Source organism: Cimex lectularius, unplaced genomic scaffold, assembly GCF_000648675.2.
Source record: "Cimex lectularius strain Harlan isolate CLEC.00 unplaced genomic scaffold, Clec_2.1 scaffold38, whole genome shotgun sequence".
Classification (NCBI taxonomy): domain Eukaryota; kingdom Metazoa; phylum Arthropoda; class Insecta; order Hemiptera; family Cimicidae; genus Cimex; species Cimex lectularius.
Window position 1 is genome coordinate 382647 of NW_019392638.1, and position 19919 is coordinate 402565.

Here is a 19919-nt window from a genome sequence, read left to right on the forward strand (position 1 = left end):
ACAATGTAAGTTTGAAGAATGATTTAGGTAATGTTAGAATAATAGATAGTTATGTGATATTATTGGTATTAAAATGGCTCTAATTAAAGATTTTTATTATATTTAAACTAGTGCTTTCATAAAATGTTATAGTGAAACGTGAGTACTATGCCTACGTCCGTTACTTGTTTATCACAGATTTTTGTTTTGTTCAGAAACAATCTAATTTTGGAAAGCTTCCAAACGTTTTAGATTTATGGGTGAAATCATTTGATCATGTTAAATGATAGAATATTTATTTAAAACTGAATTCCACGCTTGAAATACTGTAGGAAGCAGAAACGGGCAATGGGGCTTCTTGTTGTTCAAATTTTGTTGATTGATTGATCTTTGTTAGGGATGGGAGCTGCGATGATTAGGACATTCATGTTTTTCCATTGATTAAGAAGGGACTAATATTTTTCAATTTTCAAGTAAGAAAGTAGATATCGGGGTGTGTTTAGTGATTCAGTTGAAATAGCAGATTATGCAAAGAAAAAGTTTATTTTTCACCCTATCTTGCCCAGTTTAGCTTGTTGTCTAGGCCTTCTAATTTGTTCTAGGCCGAACTAACTTGTGATAAAGTTTCACCATTGAGGATTAATGAGATTTACAAACGAGTTTTCATTGGCCAATTTAACCACTTGTGACATCAAAGGGTTGTACTGCACTCGCCACTAACCACAATCGAGTTTTAACTTTCTCCAGGTATTTTTGAAGTTGCAGTTTGGACGTTTCAAATTTTGAACAGTTGGATCTGTCGATATTATTTGAGTCAATTTTAACGATAACGGCAGACCAAAATGATCGGTAATGACCAAACTACAGGCTACAAAAAACTTTTGAAGTTTCCCACGATATTCTTACTTTCTGCAAATTGAGCCCGACTCATGGAGTTCGTTACTAATCTTTCATATTTTGCAAAGTAAGTTTTAATAATAAGGTCAGACTGAATAGTCTTGAATGAAGGTTTTCTTTAAGCAGTCTAAACAACTGTCAATATGTCATTGTTTAATTAATGACTTCCTTTTAAAATTATGCTTATATGTATGCAAAGATTTTAAAATTCATACTTGAGTTATGCACTTGTTTCAGTAATATTCTTTCAAAGCAGACACCTAGGCCACATGCTATATCAATTTATGTAAGGCCTTGGTTGAAATGAAAAAGAATAATTAATTGAAAGAAGTAATTTGGTCAATCAGACTACCAAACATAATGGATTCTGTACACAGCCAAGGCTGTACTAAGCACCGGCCAAAGATTACGCAATAAAAGCTGGAGAATAAAACCCCACGATGTCGTACTGGTTATACACCACAACGGTCAGATCTTTCTTTGGTCAGATATAGAGCTCTAGTCTGGTGACCAATAACACTGAACCAGGAGACACAGACCAATTTTCAAAGTTTACAAAGACTAGAACGTCTCAATACAACAGGGACAGTGCATACCTGCCCCACTACAACAATGGAAACCGCACTCGACATTCCACCTTTTTACTTATTTATGTAAAAGAGATGACATTTGAGCGGGTCAACAGATTCGTAAGCTACTAGGAAGTAAAGATCTAAGTAGGAGCCACCACAACTATACCTTAGCCCCTTGGAGTAACCCAAACAATTTTTTCAAGCTGAGGTCCTGCAATGCAACACTCTGCACAGGGGTTAATAAAGAAAAATATAAAAGGTGCACAGATTACGTAGTCTCGGATAGCCAGATAGCGGTAAAGCACTAAATGCGTACGCTTTCAACCACAAACTTGCCTGGGATTGTCTGAATTGCCTGATGGCTCTGCGAAAACAAAACAAGAATACTTAAATTGTGCTCCCGAACAGAAAGGTGTGGAAAGAAATGAACAGGCTGACCAACTAGCGGAAAACTCTCTCGTCCATGGGACCAGAAACAATACTGAGTGCACCTGGGTGCATGTGCTTAAGTCGGAACTGGAATATTGGCTCGAGAAAGAAAAACTCAACACTGATAAAAGCACCAGGTATGAGGCATGCAAAGGGATTTATAAATCTCTCAGAAAGGACAACAAAGGAACTCTCTCCCGGCATGTCGGATTTGAGAAAATTATAAGCCTTTGTACGAGCCACTGCCCTATTAACAATCATCTAAAGAAGATGGGCAGAGTACAGACAGAAACATGCTCCACCAGAGACATCGGCAGTGAATGTGAGTCATTACCCCGGCAACGGTACAGTCACATGGGTAGGGCAATTCTCACACCAAAAGAGGTGCGCAAAGAGGCATCAAGGAAAGTGTTTAGTCTTGTGTGAAAAATGCACTTTTCAAGGTACGGCTATAAATTATAGGCGGGCCACAATAGATCGATTTAGGTCGCAGGGGAGGTAATTATTTTCCTAATTCTTAATCAACCTCTCCCAACCTAATAAAAAAAAACCGAATATTATTTTTAATATTAGACATTGAAGTTATAAAAAAATACAAGGAATTTACAAATATTATATGCATGTAAAACGAGGAAGAGGTTGCCTTGTCACACAAGGTAAAACAAAGAATTCCTTTCAATGATTCACGGTTGCCTTCCATCAATATTTTGTATACCTAGTTGCTTTAGAGAGAAAGAAGAAAGAAGACAGATAAAGTGTATTCACATGTTTTCTCTCGAAGTTGGCTGTAAAAAGGAAAATATCCTATGTATTCTGCGAAAATTTTCGCAAAGGTCCGTTCTTTCACTTTGAAACTCATTCCGACTGATCAAATTTAATAACACACACATGATAATAATAGAAACGTAATGGAAATTATAGCATCGCGAGGAAGTAAGACTTGAGCGCAAACGGAGGCGAGTGTTAATCTCAATTTCAAATAGCATGCTCTATTTACATACTCTACCCGTTGTTAATGAGATGTCATCATTAAGGCTCAATATCCTCTGAGCCTCCGGTTCCTTTATTGTTCCTTTGCACACATTTACACACACGCAGATATTGCTGGGATGTAGACAAATATAGATAGGAGGCAACTGTCACGTTGTTAACATCACGATTGTTTGTGCAGATGATTAAAGTTATAATGGGTAAACAGTCTGACTATTAATGAAAGCCCTTCAAGAAAAAGATTGTTATATGTCATTCATTAACAATTTCCGTAATATATACCTTTTTCAAAATTTTACGAGTAATAACTTGGTTTCTAGACAGATCTTTCATTTAAGCTGTTCTTCGATTTAAAATGTAAATTAAAAAATACCTTACAATTAATTAAGGTTTTTAGTTGAGATAAAAAAGTCAGTGTCACGAGCGGGATTCGAACCCACGAACTTCGGCTTGATACGCCGATGCTGTACCACTTGAGCTATAGTGACCTCGATCCACTTGGACACCAACCTCCCATCTCAACCACCTTTTGAATTTTGAGATGAGAAGTTGGTGTCCGAGCGGATCGAGGTCACGATAGCTCAAGTGGTAGAGCAGCGGCGTATCTAACCGAAGATCGTGGGTTCGAATCCTGCTCGTGCGATTGACTTTTTTATCTCAACGGCAAACCTTAATTAATTGTAAGATATTAATTGGTCAAGCGGACCACGAAACTAGTGGAATTAAAAAATACCTTGAATTAATCAAATATCTCAAAAAATTACATTACATTAGATTAATTCCTTTGATTATTTAGAGATCGTGACGTGTGATCTGGTGTAACGTGGGTTTTAGAAAAACATTTTCCTTATCATGCCAACGTTTCGATCTTTATTGAGAGCCTGGGATTTATAAACATTGTTTAAATTTTACAAATACATGTAGGATGTGAAAAAAATGAGTTTATACAATGCTAGAAAATTTTAGATAAAAAAAATGAATTTATTCAATGCTAGAAAATTTTGGATTTAAAAAAAGAATGAATTTATTCTAGAAAATTTGAAAAAAAAGATGGTCAAAATTCCGATTCCGAGAGAGTCGAAGTGTCAATAGGAGGCCTGGTAGTGGATGTCAGTTCATTGCGACGCTAAGGGAGTATAGGAATATTGTTATTGCCGCAAGTCGGAACCCTTTCAATACTTCCCGCAAGATCCTAAATGAAGTACATGTTTTGGCAAGGCCTTTATCAATATTGCTTTCCTGTATACTTGGTCGTCCTAAAAAGGACAATGAGGATCTTTAACGTCCGCACCTAGCCTATTCGGCCTTATCGGACGTTTGATTCTCAAGATGAGAGCTGACGCACCTCCACATACGACAGAAGGGTGTTACTGCCGAAGCATTGGTGTAGAGACAGCTTAGCCCCGAAGAGCCGAGATAACCTCGTTCCCCGCTTTCCCATTCCGACTGATCGGGTCCATATTAAGCATCGAACCGTATGCCGCGAGCAAAGGGCTACCTAAGCCGAAATACATCAGCCTGCTCTCCCGCGTACTCCCTAGACAGAAAAGACAACTCTACCTCCCAGAGTAGTGGGGCTTCCCTAGCGTAGAAACTACCGGATCCGCTCCGGCCGCAGTTTTGTTTAAAGTGGAATTGCTAACCACCCCTTAGAGGAGACCGCCTACGGTTAAAGCCTCCAATCGAGCTCAGCCTACACCTGCGTGCAAAGCATACCGATTCACTACACGTTCCCATCCGCCACAACTCACGCATTCGACGGACCCTGTCATCTTAGTCATAATAGCGTCCTCAACGCTTATACGCTTCGGTCCGATCCGCCGTATCCCGTGAGGCCGGGTGTATAATGATGGTCATGCGCAAGTTTCGTGCGAAGGTAGAAGACAGCCTCTTCTCTACGTACCCGCCAGGGGTCTCGCCACGTGCCACTACGAATCCATTCCCTTTGTAATAAGGGCTGAATTTTGGAACATTTCTGTTACCTCGTAGTTCAGATGGTTATGCACCCTCCCCCTTCTATGCAGACAGGATCTGCTACCCTAACGCTCGTGTGCCTCTGATAAGGCACCCGCCGCCCCATGCCGACCCGAGGCCGACACGAGTACAGCTTGTGCTTTAGAGAGGTTGCCAAGCCCTCAGGGCTACACCATTACTTTGCGCCCGGACATCCCCCCCTTGTAGACAATGGTTAGGAGGGGTCCAGGGAACAGTGAAGGAACCTGGAGTGAGAGAGGGACGTGGATGAGGACACGAGATACACCGTTCTTGGGCCCCAAGCCTTAACCACATTGTACCACCGTCGTCGTCGTAGCTCCACATTAAGTGACATCGTATGCTTCTTTGAGACGACCTGCAGCAACAGCCCGGCACCAGCCACTCAGGGGAATATGGTGCGAGCGCCTAGAAGAGAACATTAATTGGAATGCTATTATGTTTTACTGATGAGTCGAGGTTCTGTTTGTAAGTGATAACAAGCGCCAAAGACTCTACCGAGAACAGGGGCTGCGTACAATGCCCCAGACCTGCTTGCAAATCTGTTTTCGTCAAAATGTTGGATTCTGCTTTTACTAGGCCCTAAGCATGGCTTTTTGATCATATGTTAACAACAATCAGCATGATTTCTTAAGTGGTAGATCCTCTAGTACTAATTTATTTCATTATTTTGATTTTATTGTTAATTGCCTTGAGAATCGAAATAGTGTTCACGCTGAATATACAGATTTGTCTAAAGCCTTCAAAAGCGTTATATTGATATTCTTCTTTATATTCGACATCCTTGGAGTAGGTGACCTTTGTTATCCTTCATCGAATCATTTCTACCTGGTCGCCCTTCCTCTATTGTCATTAATAACTCAGTATTGGATAAGATGTCAACATATTCTAGTGTACCACCGGTTCTTCACTCTGGGCCGATATTATCTCCTGTTTATTTCAATGCCTGTAGAATATTCAAAGAATGTAAGTTTGCTTTATTAGCGGAAGATATGAAAATGTTTAACTCCGTATCTTCAGCTAACGATTGTGTTAGTTTATAGAGGGAATTGGACTGCTTCATTAATTGGAGTGAGCAGAATCGTCCGATGAATAGTAACAAATGCAAGGTAATTAAATGTACTAAAAAATATCTTACCTCGTGACTTTGATTACTTCGTTGGTGGTCAGAGATTGGAGCAAGCAAATTCGAGGAAAGTCTCTTTCTCTCTCATTCTCTCTCTCTCTCTCTCTCTCTCTCTCTCTCTCTCTCTCTCATTCTCTCTCTCTACGCAATCTTGGTTTTATTACCAGCTATTTGGGAGATTTTAAAAATGTCTTGGCAGGTAAATTAGTATATTAATCCTTCGTGCGTAGCCATCTGGAATATGCAAGTGCCGTGTATATCATATTAGCGACATCGAAAAAAGCTCAAAGAAAAGCAGCCAGAATAATGGCCTTCAGATTTGGTCTTGCGGATCTAAATTACTTGGAATTGTACTGGCTTGGTCTAGAATCACATTGCTCCCACCGTATTTCTGCTGATCTCATTTGGGGTTGAAAATTGTGGAATGGGGCCCTTGATATCCAACAATTTTATTTATCACTACCAATAAGAAACCACGAATTTGTCCGTCATTGCAGCACACAATCTGGACTAAATTCTAAAACTAAATTTTCAACCACGAAAACTAGTGAATTTAATAAGTTGAAAGAAGCATATCTTCACTAAAGGTCTCTATGGCCATTTCATTTGTCGCCGAGAATGAAATAGATTGCACGACAATTTGAAAAATGCAAAAAGGAGGGAAAATTCAAAAGGTGTGGTTGAGATGGGAAGTTAGTGTCCGAGTGGATCGAAGTCACCATGGCTCAAGTGGTAGAGTAACGGCGTATCTAGCCGAAGATCGTGGGTTCGAATCCCGCTCGTGACACTGACTTTTTTATCTCACCTAAAAACCTTAATTAATTGAAAGATATTAATTGGTCAAGCGGACCACGAAAACTAGTGTATTGGAGAGAATCTGTGTAAAAAGATTGTTCCTACTCACATAAGTTGTTTTCAATGATCCGGATTTTGAGCTTATAGCTCATCATCGGGTTGTAGAACTCCTTCAACCTGATGATGAGCTATAAGCTCGAAACCGGATTGTTGAAAACAACTTACTATGAGTAGGAACTATCTTTTTAAAAAGGATTGAACAACACTCATTCCATCATCTTCATTTCTATGAACATTGGAGCGAACATTCGATATCCCTCAATGTATTTCAAACTATCCAGCTAATCTACGTGAAGGTTAATTGAGAACTCTATATTCCGGAATCTGCCTCCTAATACTAAACACGCTCATGTATACATTTAGAATACATTTTGCGGAAAAAGTAAGTATATGTATGTAAAAATCATATACTGGAAAGCGTGCAAAGACTTCCATGTAATTTTAAAAATAAATAATTGACCGTGTCTCCACGGGATGACCAATTCTCAGCCGGGTGAGAATGTTCCCTGTTCTGATTCAGTTTTGCTAAGGGGCACCTTGATATGTACAGTGACGCGATCTTAATTACTGAAACGAAAATTACATTTTAAATCAGTATTTCTAATCTTACGTTTCAGTCTGAAGATAATTGAATAGTGAAGAACTTGTGGTATTTAAATAAAATTGAAAGGTAAAAAAGCCCTCTTTGCAAAATAATATTGGCAATTTGCTCCCTCCCCCAGGAAATATTTGTACCGTTCTCCCTTGAGAGAAGGGCTGGTGTGGCCAAGTCAGATATCCCTCAAACGATTCCCATAAAACCACGAGTATTTCCCAGGCGGAAAAATTGGTGCGGAAATCCGAACGGGCCGGGTCGTTCTTTCAAAGGGGAGGTGAAAAGCTGCAAAAAGCAATTAAACAGCCCTCGGGAAAGTTTTGCCGCGCATTTTAGAGAAGTTTAAAAATTTCAAGACGGTTTTTGATCCTTTGGGAATAGGCATACGTCCAAAGCGTAACACGAGGTGAGTTTCATGTCGAATGGAGGTGAAATTAAGGTGGGGGTTTAAATTGCGCCAAACACTTGTCGGCGAGCGGGGGTGAGGTTTAAAAAATACAAACCCCTCCGGAGCCGGAACAAATTGTGGGAGCGCGGCGAGGGATCATCATTTATTTAGTCCGCCCGCCTCCGGACTCTTCTCTCTTCGGCCCGTCTCACGGCTAAATACCAAGAAAAACAAGGGGCCTGGAAAACGGGCGATTAAGCGTAGAAAAACCCGGTATTTACCGAAGGTGAGAAAACACTTAGAAAGGGGTGGGACCAGAATGAGTTGTGCACCGGCAGGATTTACAAGATCCATTACCGACAGTGTGTTGTGTCTGCAGTTGGCAAGAAATACGGTGGGAACCGCTTTTTCCCTTGGCGATTAGTTTCGAGAAAGGGGTGAAAGAAATGCTTTTCTTTTGAAAAACCTTTAAGTCTTTATTTAATGTACGCATTTTCACAGTATTCATGGACAAGTTGAACCATTTTCAAGTAAAATAATATCTATCAGGTGTTGTCTTAAGTACTAAGAAACTTAGTGTCATGTGAAAATTACTTTACTTTGTAATAACAGGTAATACTCTGTACAAGTAATAATGAAGAACTATAATAATTGTATAATAACTGCGAAAAGTACAGTAATAAAATAAGATAAAAGTGGATCGAAGTCACGATAGCTCAAGTGGTAGAGCAGCTGCGTATTTAGTCGAAGGCCGTGGGTTCGAATCCCGCTCGTGATTAATCATAATTGAATTTCTTAATTAGTCCAAAATGATAAGACCAAACGTGCCACGGGTAAATGGGTTCTTGTCTCCCGTATAGGGATATGTAAATTCAGTGAGGATGGGACGCACAGCCAAAAAATGGCGAAAAGACTTGTGTTCATGCGGGAAGTCGAAAAAGTTTTTCTCCTCCGCATTTTGCGTTTCAGACCTTTCTGAACAAATTTGGTTCCGTGTCTGTCTATGGTCAATTCCTTGTAACCGCCAATTATGAAACGTAAGACCAATTTTCATGAAATTTTCAGAAGTTTTGCGAGTATGCGTATGCACAAAATGTGATGAAACTATACTGCCCACCGACTTGGCAGACGTTTTTGTAGATGGATTTTACAACGGCACCTAAAAAGAGGCATTTAGGTCGTTATGGATAGGATAGGGATAGGGATAAGAGAGGTGGCCACAAGGTCTACTGCTCCTCGACCTAAATAGATCTATTGTGCTCCTCCGTTAATTATAACCAGCTTCGGGCTATTAACCAGCCTCCACAGCTTAGCCAGCGGTTCCTTGGTGTAGGATCTTGCTTGTAGTTTTTCTTGTCCTAGTTGCAAGAACCTTCGCAGAAGCATAAAATTTGTTCTGCGGTCTCCTCCTCTTCCTGGCAGCATCTGCACAGTGTTTCTTATGTTTATACTCCTATCCGGTGCACGTGCTTTCTTACGTGGCAGTGCCCCGTCAGTATCACCCACCCAGGGAGTTGTGGCCCACTCAGTATGGTTGAGGCTCGAGACCCCGAAACGACTCATCTCGTGTCCTCATCCATGTCCCTTTCTCAATGCAGGTTCATTCATTCTAACCTGTGACCCCCCCACCACAGGGGGGGGGTGTCCGCGTGCAAAATAATGGTGTAGCCGAGAGGGCGTGGTAACCTCTCTAAAGCACAAGTTGTACTCGTGTAGGCCTCGGGTCGGCATGGGCGGCGGGTGCCTTATCAGAGGCACACGAGGGTTAGGGTCCTGTCTGCATAGACTGGGGAGGGTGCATAACCATCTGAACTACGGGATAACAGAAATGTTCCAAAATTCAGCCCGTCTTACAACGGGAATGGATTCGTAGGGGCACGTGGCGAGACGCCTGGCGGGTACCTAGAGAAGAGGCTGTCTTCTATCTGTGACCTTCGCACGAAACTTGCGCATTATACACCCGGTCTCACGGGATACGGCGGATCGGACCGAAGCGTATAAGCGTTGAGGACGTTATGATTATGCTGGAAACTCCCTCGAATGCGTGAGTAGTGGCGGATTGGGAACGGGTAGTGAATCGGTTGCTCCTACTCGAGTATGCTTTGCACGTAGGTGTAGGCTGAGCTCGATAGGAGGCTTTACCGTAGACGGTAAAAAGAATATTCCACTTTAAACGAAACCGCGGCCGGGGCGGATCAGGTAGTTTCTACGCTAGGGAAGCCCCACTACTCTGGGAGGTAGAGTGGTCTTTTCTATCTAGGGAGTGCGTAGGAGAGCAGGCTGATGTATTTCGGCTTAGGTAGACCTTTGCTCGCGGCATACGGTTCGATGCTTAATGCGGACCCGACCGCTCGGAATGGGCAAGCGGGGAGCGAGGTTGTCTTGGCCCTTCGGGGCTGAGCTGCCTCTACACCAATGCTGCAGCAGTTACACCATCCTATCGTATACGGAGGAGCGTCAGCTCTCATCTTGAGAATCAAACGTCCGATAAGGCCGAATAGGCTAGGTGCGGACGTTAAAGATCCTCAGAGACCTTTTTAGTTTGACCGTATGCGGGAACCTCATGCCCCGTCAGGAGTCCAACCAGAATCCTGGTTCGGTTGCGATTGCCTTCCAGTAGTTCTTTTGTAAGTTTTGCGGATCGTTCTTCTATGAATCTCTTCGCGTTCCTCATACCTGTGGTATTATTCCACCAGGTTTTGGACTTAAAAATCCATTTTAAGATGTATCTACTTTTGTGGCAGGCCAGAGAGTCCTTGTTGGCCCCATTTTTGGCTTACGTCGAACTTTTCTTTGTCACTAAGCCCCAAATGTCCAGGGACCCATGCCAGGGTTTGGTCATTAGTGTCACTGACTTCTGTCAGGGCCTACATGCAGTTCCAAACACTCTTTGTCTTCGTCTGGCAGGGCCCTATGTGCTGCCTGGCTGGCAGAGAAAATGGCTATCTTCCGGGAATGTATTCCTAGCCTTTTTATTTGTCTGGCACATTCTTCGATCGCTATGGTTTCAGACTGGAAAACCGTAGCACACTTGCCTAGGTTTACCGTCAGTTCGGTCTTGGGGTTCATCCCAAAGACCCCAGTTCCCGGACCCTTGTCGATTTTGGAGCCGTCAGTATACCAGTGTCGTTATGGATGGTGCGGCTAGAAACATACATCGCCCCGTTAAGGATGGATCTACGGATTCGTGATTGTAAAGGTTGTATTCAGCAGAGATCGGAAGGTTTGGTTGAGCCCCATATACCTACCGTATATCCATATTGGCTTCAGTATTGAGTTGTATTTTATTATAATTTTGTTGTCAAGGGAGAGTTTCGATCTGCGATCTAGTAGTACTTTAAGTGATCAGTATCGTCGGCTCAGTTTTGTCCTTTTCATTCATGACGACTCCACGAGTCGTTTGTCTAGATGCAGCCCAGGGGAGCTGATGAAGTTTTCGGTGAAAAGGGGATAAGAATTTAATATACCGGAGTACAGTGATGCGTCGAATGGTCAAATTATGTTTTGGGAATTTGTGAGAGATCGGTGAGCTATGATGGTACAAAGTCTTTAAAAAACACATGAAACATTTATTTACCTACATTATACTACAGATTATTCACAGTTTTGATAAGAAATTTAAAACACATTTCATGAAACCTGGTTTAAGGGTGCAGAAGATAACTAGCTGTGCTCTTTAAAATGTAACTAATCTGTTTTGCATATTACAACTATAATAATTTAATGTTTCTAACTTGATCTTGTCTGTCATCAGCCTAATAAATCTCGGTGAAATTACCTTCCGAAATTACAACTTAGATTGAATAAAAATTTAGTTAAATTGATTCAATGAAGGGAGCATAAGGACATCATCTTTTCCGCTATAAATTAAAAGTCATTTAATTTTCTAACCAAGTTTTTTAACCTTTTCATTGCCGTTCAAGATTTTTCAATTTGTGAATATATTTTAACTTTCCTGAAACAATCACTCTCAAACTCTTTTATCGACAAACATAACGTTATTGATCTAAAAGTACAGAAAATCATAATAACCCACAGAAGAATAATTGAAACATCGCATGAGTTAGTGCTCTGCCGAGGGGGGCGGGCTAGAGGTTGTTTCGATTTTCAAAATTACCCAGACTGCAAAAACATCAGTATAGACGAGGCCTTCTAAAATCATTTGAAATATTGATGGGCACCCATGACCCGCCTGTTTTTGTTTTGTTTTCATCAACTATGCTCACCTGTCAGGGAGAGAAAAACTGCAATTTATTAAAAAAATTAGTATAAAAAAATTGTAAAAAATATAAAAAATCTGCTCTTTAGGGGGGGGGTCTTTTATGAGCAGCACTGTTCTTTCACTGTATAGATTAACACTTGGCCAGTTTCTGATTGAGAAAATGAGGAGTTCTGGAACATTTTCCTTTTCTTTTGAATTCACTACCTTCCATTCACCTATGTATACATGGTATTGATGTTTAATCCTCATTTTTAAGCAATAAAATAAAAAAGAACAGTGTTGCTCATAAAGGTAGGAGTGAAGTGAGGTTGGACAAAATATAGATATCACTAATTTGATAGGTTGCATTTTTTGGGAGAGAGGCACCTGGAGTGCATGCTACTTGTACGACGGAAGCGGACACTTCGTTATACAAGGCGCAGGTCACAGCCCGTCACCCTCTCGAAAACCGGCGAACTTTGTTTTGAATTCTAGGAATGCAGCTGTTATTTTCTTATTATTTTCATAAATTGTTCGCCAAAGCTTTGAAATTTAGCCGAGAAAAAACAACACAATTTTGCAGTTATTGTACATAATATTTGGTTACGTTCAAAACAATTATTTTTACAATATTTACAATTGTATGATTTGAAAGGGTGAAACCTTCCTGAAAATTACGATTAATTAAGGTTTTTAGTCGAGATAAAAAAGTCAATGGCACGAGCGGGATTCGAACCCACGATCTTCGGCTAGATACGCCGCTGCTCTACCACCTGAGCTATCGTGACCTCGATCCACTCGGACACTCCAATTTGATGTATCGTAGAGATCATCTTTGGTTATATTTGTGAAGCAATGATTTTAAAATTTTTGAAGTATTTAGCTTTATTCATATTTTGAATACGAAAAAATAGGTTTCTTGTAAAAAATAAGTCATTTAAAAAGAAGTGTTTATATTCTGAAATAAAGTGTTTCCTAATTCTTAAAAAAAAATATTGGGCGAAAAACCTTTTTGTCTGTTAAACTCTTTTGCATTCCTTGGAAAACATTTCTAGTAAAATCCTGAGGAATTCTTTCCCATTCTTCAAGAATAGACGTTTCCAACTCTTCAAGGGTGTTAGGACCTGGGTTTCGTCCTACTGGTCACTTGAGTTGGTCTCAGATGTGTTCGGTTCGGTTCAAATCTGAACTTACCACACCAAGTACTCAATTTCAACTTCGTTCATGTAGTCATTCACAATACATGCCCTATGGAGCCTGGCATTGGCAAGAATACCTCACCGGTGTGGGGGGGGGCAATGCACTATATATCCTTCGATTATATCTTGTAGTACCTCTGTTAAGGATTCCTCGCACAACAACCATTTCGGTACGGGCGACCAACGACATGCCACTCCAGAACATCAAAGACCCACCGTGGAATGCCATCTGAAGAGTCAAACAGATTGGATCGTACCTTTCTCCTGATCGTCTCCATATGAAATTACGCCCTTAATTTGAAGATTTGAGACCAACGCTCACCTCATTTGTAAAGAAAGAAACTCGTCCCTAATTTTCCAAAGTCCAATTCCCATGCGAATTGTAGCCTCGCCATTTTCTGAGCTGTGGTAAGGAGAGATCGAAGAGCCGGGTGCCGGGCCCTGAGGTTATTTCCATTGATCCTTCTTTTTACAGTCCTGGAGGAAATCGAATTATTTCGGATTTGTCTTATCAGATTTCTTATCTCATATCCCATAATGCTCCGGTTTCTTAGAGCCTGATGATTGATGAATCTATCGTTTCTCTCGTCTGAAGACCTAGGTCGACCATGTCCTGGCGTTCTATTGTGAAGCACTGTTTTCCCGAAGAAGTGCCGAAGAACCGTTCCAAGTTTACTCAAATGTTTGACTGAAAAAATGTTTAAGAATAAGAATAATATCAAATGAAATCAACGAAGGGAAAAGATTAACTGAAAGCAATCTTTAGGCATAGCAGAATGGAAGGACATAATTATACTTTGATGCAAATTGGTTTAATCAGCATGAAAGTAAACAAAAAAATAAACAAAGCATTATTTACTGTTTATTTTTAGTAGGATAGCTCCTAATTACCAGCAACTATATAGAAAGATAATGGATTGAATTTTAAACTAAATAAACTGAGTGGCCCGTTAAATTTATCCATCATTGTATGTAAGAAAATAAATGCATCATATTTCTTTAATTATTATCACTACAACATAGACATTGAGAGGTCGGTGTGATTCCCCAAATGTCCCCTGGAAAAACGGAGTTGACCTACCATTTAAAAAAAGCAATATCCGGAGATATTGCATTTCTCGAAACGGCAGAGGACGGTTGAATTAGGGAGACGGATGGCATCAAATAACGTGTTTCAGTTTTATAGCGAACTCCCATTAACCTGAGACTGACAGAACGAAACGAGGAAAAATCGAAGTCCCAATCGTTTCATTAAGTCCTGTCGGTCACAGCCGTTCGATTAATTTACGTAAACATTTAATTATACTCGAATGACCACCATTCAAAGCGGAATTGTTTTTAGTGCTTGCAACTGACGTCAAGAGCAACGTGAAGCGCGATTGTAGCATTATAACTGAAGAGTTTTACTATTTCAATTTCCTTTTGTGTTAACTTATGCTCTATTACATAACAGGGGCAATTGTGTTAACATCGCTCTCTGTTTTATTATCCCTCGTTATAATGGGAAACTAATATTTCCATCTAGTTTGAAGATTAATGTATAAACACGTTCAATTTGAGTGAGAACATAATTAACAGTCGGTTTAATAAATCAAAATCTGATGGGTGAAGTATCACTCATATAAATAAATCATAACCCACTGTTGATTGTTTTAATAGCAAATTGGCTTTCTAGCCATTTAGTTTAAGTTGTACCAACATGCACTATAAGTTTTGACGTATATGGTAAAGTAAATCTTAATGCGTTTTGTTGTCTGTCGCATATTTTGAACTCAAATAATCGATTTGGTTTATTTTTTACTATTTTGTTATTGATAAAATGTAAATCTTTAACATCTCTTGACGCCTGGGCTTTGTTGGTAATCAACTCCCTCCTCTATAAACTCAAAGACTATAATTAAGCCGTTAAATAATTTAATTTAAACATATGTGCAAGTGGTGTAAAGATAATTTCTCCTAAAAGAAAATATTTACTTTTAAACAAATGATTGTTTTAAATTCAGTGTTTGCTGAATGAAAGGAGATGTAATTATTTTTATAGGTAGATATATCTTTAAAAACGTTCTTCTATTATATCAAGGGAGTAAGATGGAAACATAGAGGGAGAGAGAGAGAGAGAGAGAGAGAGAGAGAGAGAGAGAGAGAGAGAGAGAGAGAGGGAGGGAGGGAGGGAGAGANAGAGAGAGAGAGAGAGAGAGAGAGAGAGAGAGAGAGAGTGAGAGAGAGAGAGAGAGAGCAAGAGGGATAGAGAGAATTGACTTTTCTAATTACTATACATTTTTGTTCTATTAAAAATGAAAAATAATGTTAAAAATAGTAATAAAAATAAAATAGGCGTACGAGACCAAATTTTATGTTAAAGCCAATTAAAATATTTTTTTTATTACTTTATTTGACGCAACGTTTTCGTCAATCCAAGTAATAAGAAGAGAAAATCATTTATCGATTTTTTGACTTGTAGCCTATACATATTAGAACTTATTAAAAATGTGATCACATTATTTTTCCTCAAATTACCCCAGCACAAAAGCAAGCACTGCACTCGGAGGACGATGCCATGGGAAATCAGCCAGTGCTGGTGTGACGGATTAAGAAACAAGGAGGTCTCGAGAACATCGTCCGTTAAGCGACGTGGCTGGTTTTTGGGATGGGAATGCGTAGAGATGGCATATTTAATAAGAGCAGTAGTGCTAGGATGGATTCGAAAGGTTAGTGTGAAATGCATCAGTTCTTTGACAAAGGGGATGTTGAAGTCGTTGTGGATGGTGAGGTTAGTGACATAGAAGGAGCTTTGAGGATTTGTCTGAGAACTTTATAGTAGAAAGATTGGATGCGCTGGATAGCTTTGTAGAACCCAAGTTCCACTCCGTATTTCCAATTTGGAGGCAGGAATGTCTTGATGTCTGACGGTCAAGTCAAATTTCGGTCATAGAGATCTTCATAGTTGTCCAAGTCTTCTGTTGAGTTGTTGCGTCTTAAGTCTTGTGTGGGGATTCCACGTCAGTCTAGTTATAGCCCTAAGTATTTGCCATGCATTAAAATCGGTATTTCTTTTTTGTTTATGTACATTGAAAAACAAGACTGTTTTCTCCAATTTGAACGTTCGCTGAGTACATTTTTCTTCATTCAGTCTTGTATTTCACTCTTTGCTCTAGTCTTCGATAAGCTTAAAATGTTCTTGGATTGGATTGAAGTTAGAGGACAAAATTGTGGTCTCTCGTTGGTCGGTAGGTCATCAGTATAACTGATAATAGTTTTAAAAAAGTTCGTACATGATTAAGAAGATTGCTTATTTATAATTTGTTAATTGTGTGATTTAATTAAAAAAGAAATTTCTATCTTTTATGAGTGAAAAATCGAATCATACGCTTGAAAATGTTTAAACTTCCATTGAAGGATATAAATAAAATGATGGATTGCTCTAAACGTGGGAGAGGGACATAATAAACTAGTCGATATTTTCACTTCTTTGTTTATTTTACCCAACCAAGCACACTTCTTGTACAAAATATAAATTGGCCAGGAACACCAATCACATATTCAAATACAATCACTAACAGAAAATGAACTAAAGAAAAAAATGATTGACGTAGATCGATTCATAGCTATCTGGAAAGAGCGCCTTTTTTATATTTATTTCTGTTCTTTTCATAGTGGAGACAGTTTATTTATATAAGTCATCACTTATCGGTTATAGGTTTTTTTTCTCGTACAAATTTTAAGGCTGTTATGCATAACAGTTACTCCCAACATCGTTCATTCTTTTTCATTATATTGTATAATTAAAATCTTAAGCCTATATTTATATATTTTATATACACATTGACTACTTGATATGTATCATTTTACAAGCCTCGCTAAGATAACCATCCTAAAATCTATTAAAACCCTTTTATTTTTTTTATCATTTTAATACATACAAACGTACTATAGACAATACAATTTTTTAATATCTACGATAAGCGATTTTTTTATATAAGAACAGGCATGAAACCTCTTCTTGTATAAATTTTCAATTCTTTTTATAATCTCATCTACATAGCAAATCGATTTGCCTCGACACATAATTTAAAACAGTACATCTCTTTGTCGGTTATAAATAAATAAATATATATATTCATATGTGTATATAATATTTACAATGACAGTTTTGAATCCAGGCCAACTGCGGTTATCGCAGAGTCTTAATACTCATATGTTCCTAGGAATTTATATTTGCATAAGCGTTAATGCAGCTTCCAACTGTTAGCTGAAAAATCGATATTTCGTGAGAATCAACTCAAGACAACTGATATTAAAGTCAAGAGGCTGGTTTTTGTAGGTTAGTAATGATTTTTACCTTTGTAGTATACTTCTTTGTACATGCTGGGGCACTGCTTCTCTCCTGCCTGGAATGCCAAAAACATAATGCGATCAATTGAGCAACTTGGATAAACTTTGAAAAAGAAACTTAAAAAATATATATTGTATTTGTTTCACGGAAAGATTTTTCAAAACACTTTTTTTGAAAAATTTGTTATCCTTTTCTAAACACAAAACAACTGTCTAAGAAAACCTTGAGTTTATATAGGTTATTAAATTTTTAGAATTTCTATTGGCGGATAAAACACCCCTACGTTTAAAATAATTGGTGTTTCAGTAGATTAACTATGCTCTCTGGGGACAAATATGGTTAAGTCAACAACATATTGGGATTTTAAAGTTTAGAATTTTTCCTTTGCATGTTGTATGTTATGTATGCTTATGTTAAGACTGGAAAATTCACTGCTACAGTTACGTAGTGCTAAACTCAGAGGAGTGAAAAGTATATTAGAAAACATGTTCACAACATGGGCATATTCAATAACGAGCTCATCTGTATGCATGTAGAATGCAATGAGGAGGAAGAAACAGCCCATATGATTTTCGAATTTGCAGCAACTGCTTATGGACACACCCTGCAATACTAATAAAACCCAGAGCATGGAATTGCAGCAACGACAATCATGACCTAATACTTCGAGTCGATGGCACTGAACAGGAACTAGGAAAATACAATAAGCCAGAAGGCCTGGGTGATCAAAAACCCCACTTCCTTGTAGTCATCATCATCAATAAATTGACGCACCATTATTATATGATAAAAGAAAAGATCATCTTTAACAAAATAATTATTTTAAAGTTAACTAACAATTAAAAATTACAAATAAATTTTACATGATATATATTTTTTTAAAGAGTAAAACGTTTAAAATGAAATTTAGAGTTTTAATAATTTAACTAATGATAACGTGCAGCATATATAATATATTTAGCTATTTATTCTATTAACTCTATGTGTTTTAAAAATAAAATGATCAATATTATTCTTTGAAACGACATGCATCTGTCTGGAGAGAGAGAGAGAGAGAGANGGAGAAAGCCAGGGAGAGAGACAGAGAGATAGAGAGAAAGAAAAAGAGAGAGAGAGGTGGATAGATAGATAGATAGATAGATAGAGAGAGAGAGAGAGAGTGAGAGAGAGAGAGAGTGAGAGAGAGAGAGAGAGAGAGAGAGAGAGAGAGAGAGACAGAGAGATAGAGAGGATTGACTTTTGTAATTACTATACATTTTTGTTCTATTAAAAATGAAAAATAAATTAAAAAATAATAATACTAGAATAATAGTAGAAATAATAGTACCAATAATAAAAATTTAGGGAAAACAGTATAATAATTAATACTCTGTCCTGTGCGATCATAATCACGAAATGTAAACTTCAAAATTGAGAAAAGGAAGCAAACAAGCTTTTTTATGTAGTAAAAGGACCTAATAATATTGTGGACTATGTTGGCTCTGTTTGGAGGGAGGCGAGGTGTTTCTACAGTGGGGAATTAAAAGAGGTATAGGAGGCGGCTTTGCGGATTGGCAAAGGAAGAGAATTCCACTGATTTGGGACTCGAGCTAGGAAGGATCGTTCAAATGAGGGTTTATGACGAGGAAGAGAAACGTCCTATTGGTCAATTACAGCCACTAGACCAAATAGATTTTATTAAAGTCCTGCGGAATTTTTTCAATAATGTGGTCTTCTGTATTAAATGGTGAATATCATGTGCCAACGTTGAATCGCGAGAGCGCATGGGCGATTGGGATATTTTGCACAATAATATTCCCGATCATAAGTTCAGTAATAAGCACGCTTATTCGTGTTGTTGACAATATCGCCTAGAACAAAAGCAGCTTGGGTCTCTTTCTTGATTTAGAACAGATCTTGGGCTTACTCTGGAAACAAAAGGACATCCTCTCTGAAGCTTATTATTCCAAACTGAGGTCATATCGGAATTTTGCCGAGTGCGTCTGGGAACTGAATTTTCACTTTATTTACGCATTAGGGCAAGTGTTCCTAAGGGAAGCTCACTTAGCCTATTTATTTTTTTCAATACACATTTCAGAAAATATGGCCTCTCTTTGAAGTGTGGAGCTCAAACAATGTTTCCAATTCCCAACGTCTTCAATTTATTCAGTCGAAAATTCTCCGTCAAATGCTCCTTTTTATGTAGAGTTTTAATCTTCGTAGAGGTCATTAGACAGGTTGAAAAAGAAGAAGACTAATTGTTTGGTTCACCAAGCTTTGGAGTCCAACCTGAGGCGACGGTGTTGTCGCTCTCTCTCTCATTAATTTCAATCCTTTGTACATAGTTTCTGAAAATAGCTATAATTTTAGTCAAAAATACTCTC

At 38.7% G+C, this 19919-nt stretch overlaps 1 protein-coding gene across 4 annotated transcripts in view; it reads right to left on the reverse strand.

Annotated features, from left to right (window-relative positions):
- Positions 1 to 16689: 16689 nt before the first annotated feature.
- Positions 16690 to 19919, reverse strand: part of LOC106670960 (carbonic anhydrase-related protein 10-like) — a 307401-nt gene continuing 304171 nt past the window's right edge. For all 4 annotated transcript variants that reach the window (XM_024227731.1, XM_014401668.2, XM_014401669.2 and 1 more), the window contains 2 exons: positions 17563 to 17611; positions 16690 to 17472 (listed from right to left, as the gene is read on the reverse strand). In XM_024227731.1, coding sequence (XP_024083499.1) covers positions 17450 to 17472; positions 17563 to 17611 — 72 coding nt within the window. In that variant the 3' untranslated portion in view covers positions 16690 to 17449. The remainder of the gene's footprint in view (positions 17473 to 17562; positions 17612 to 19919) is intronic.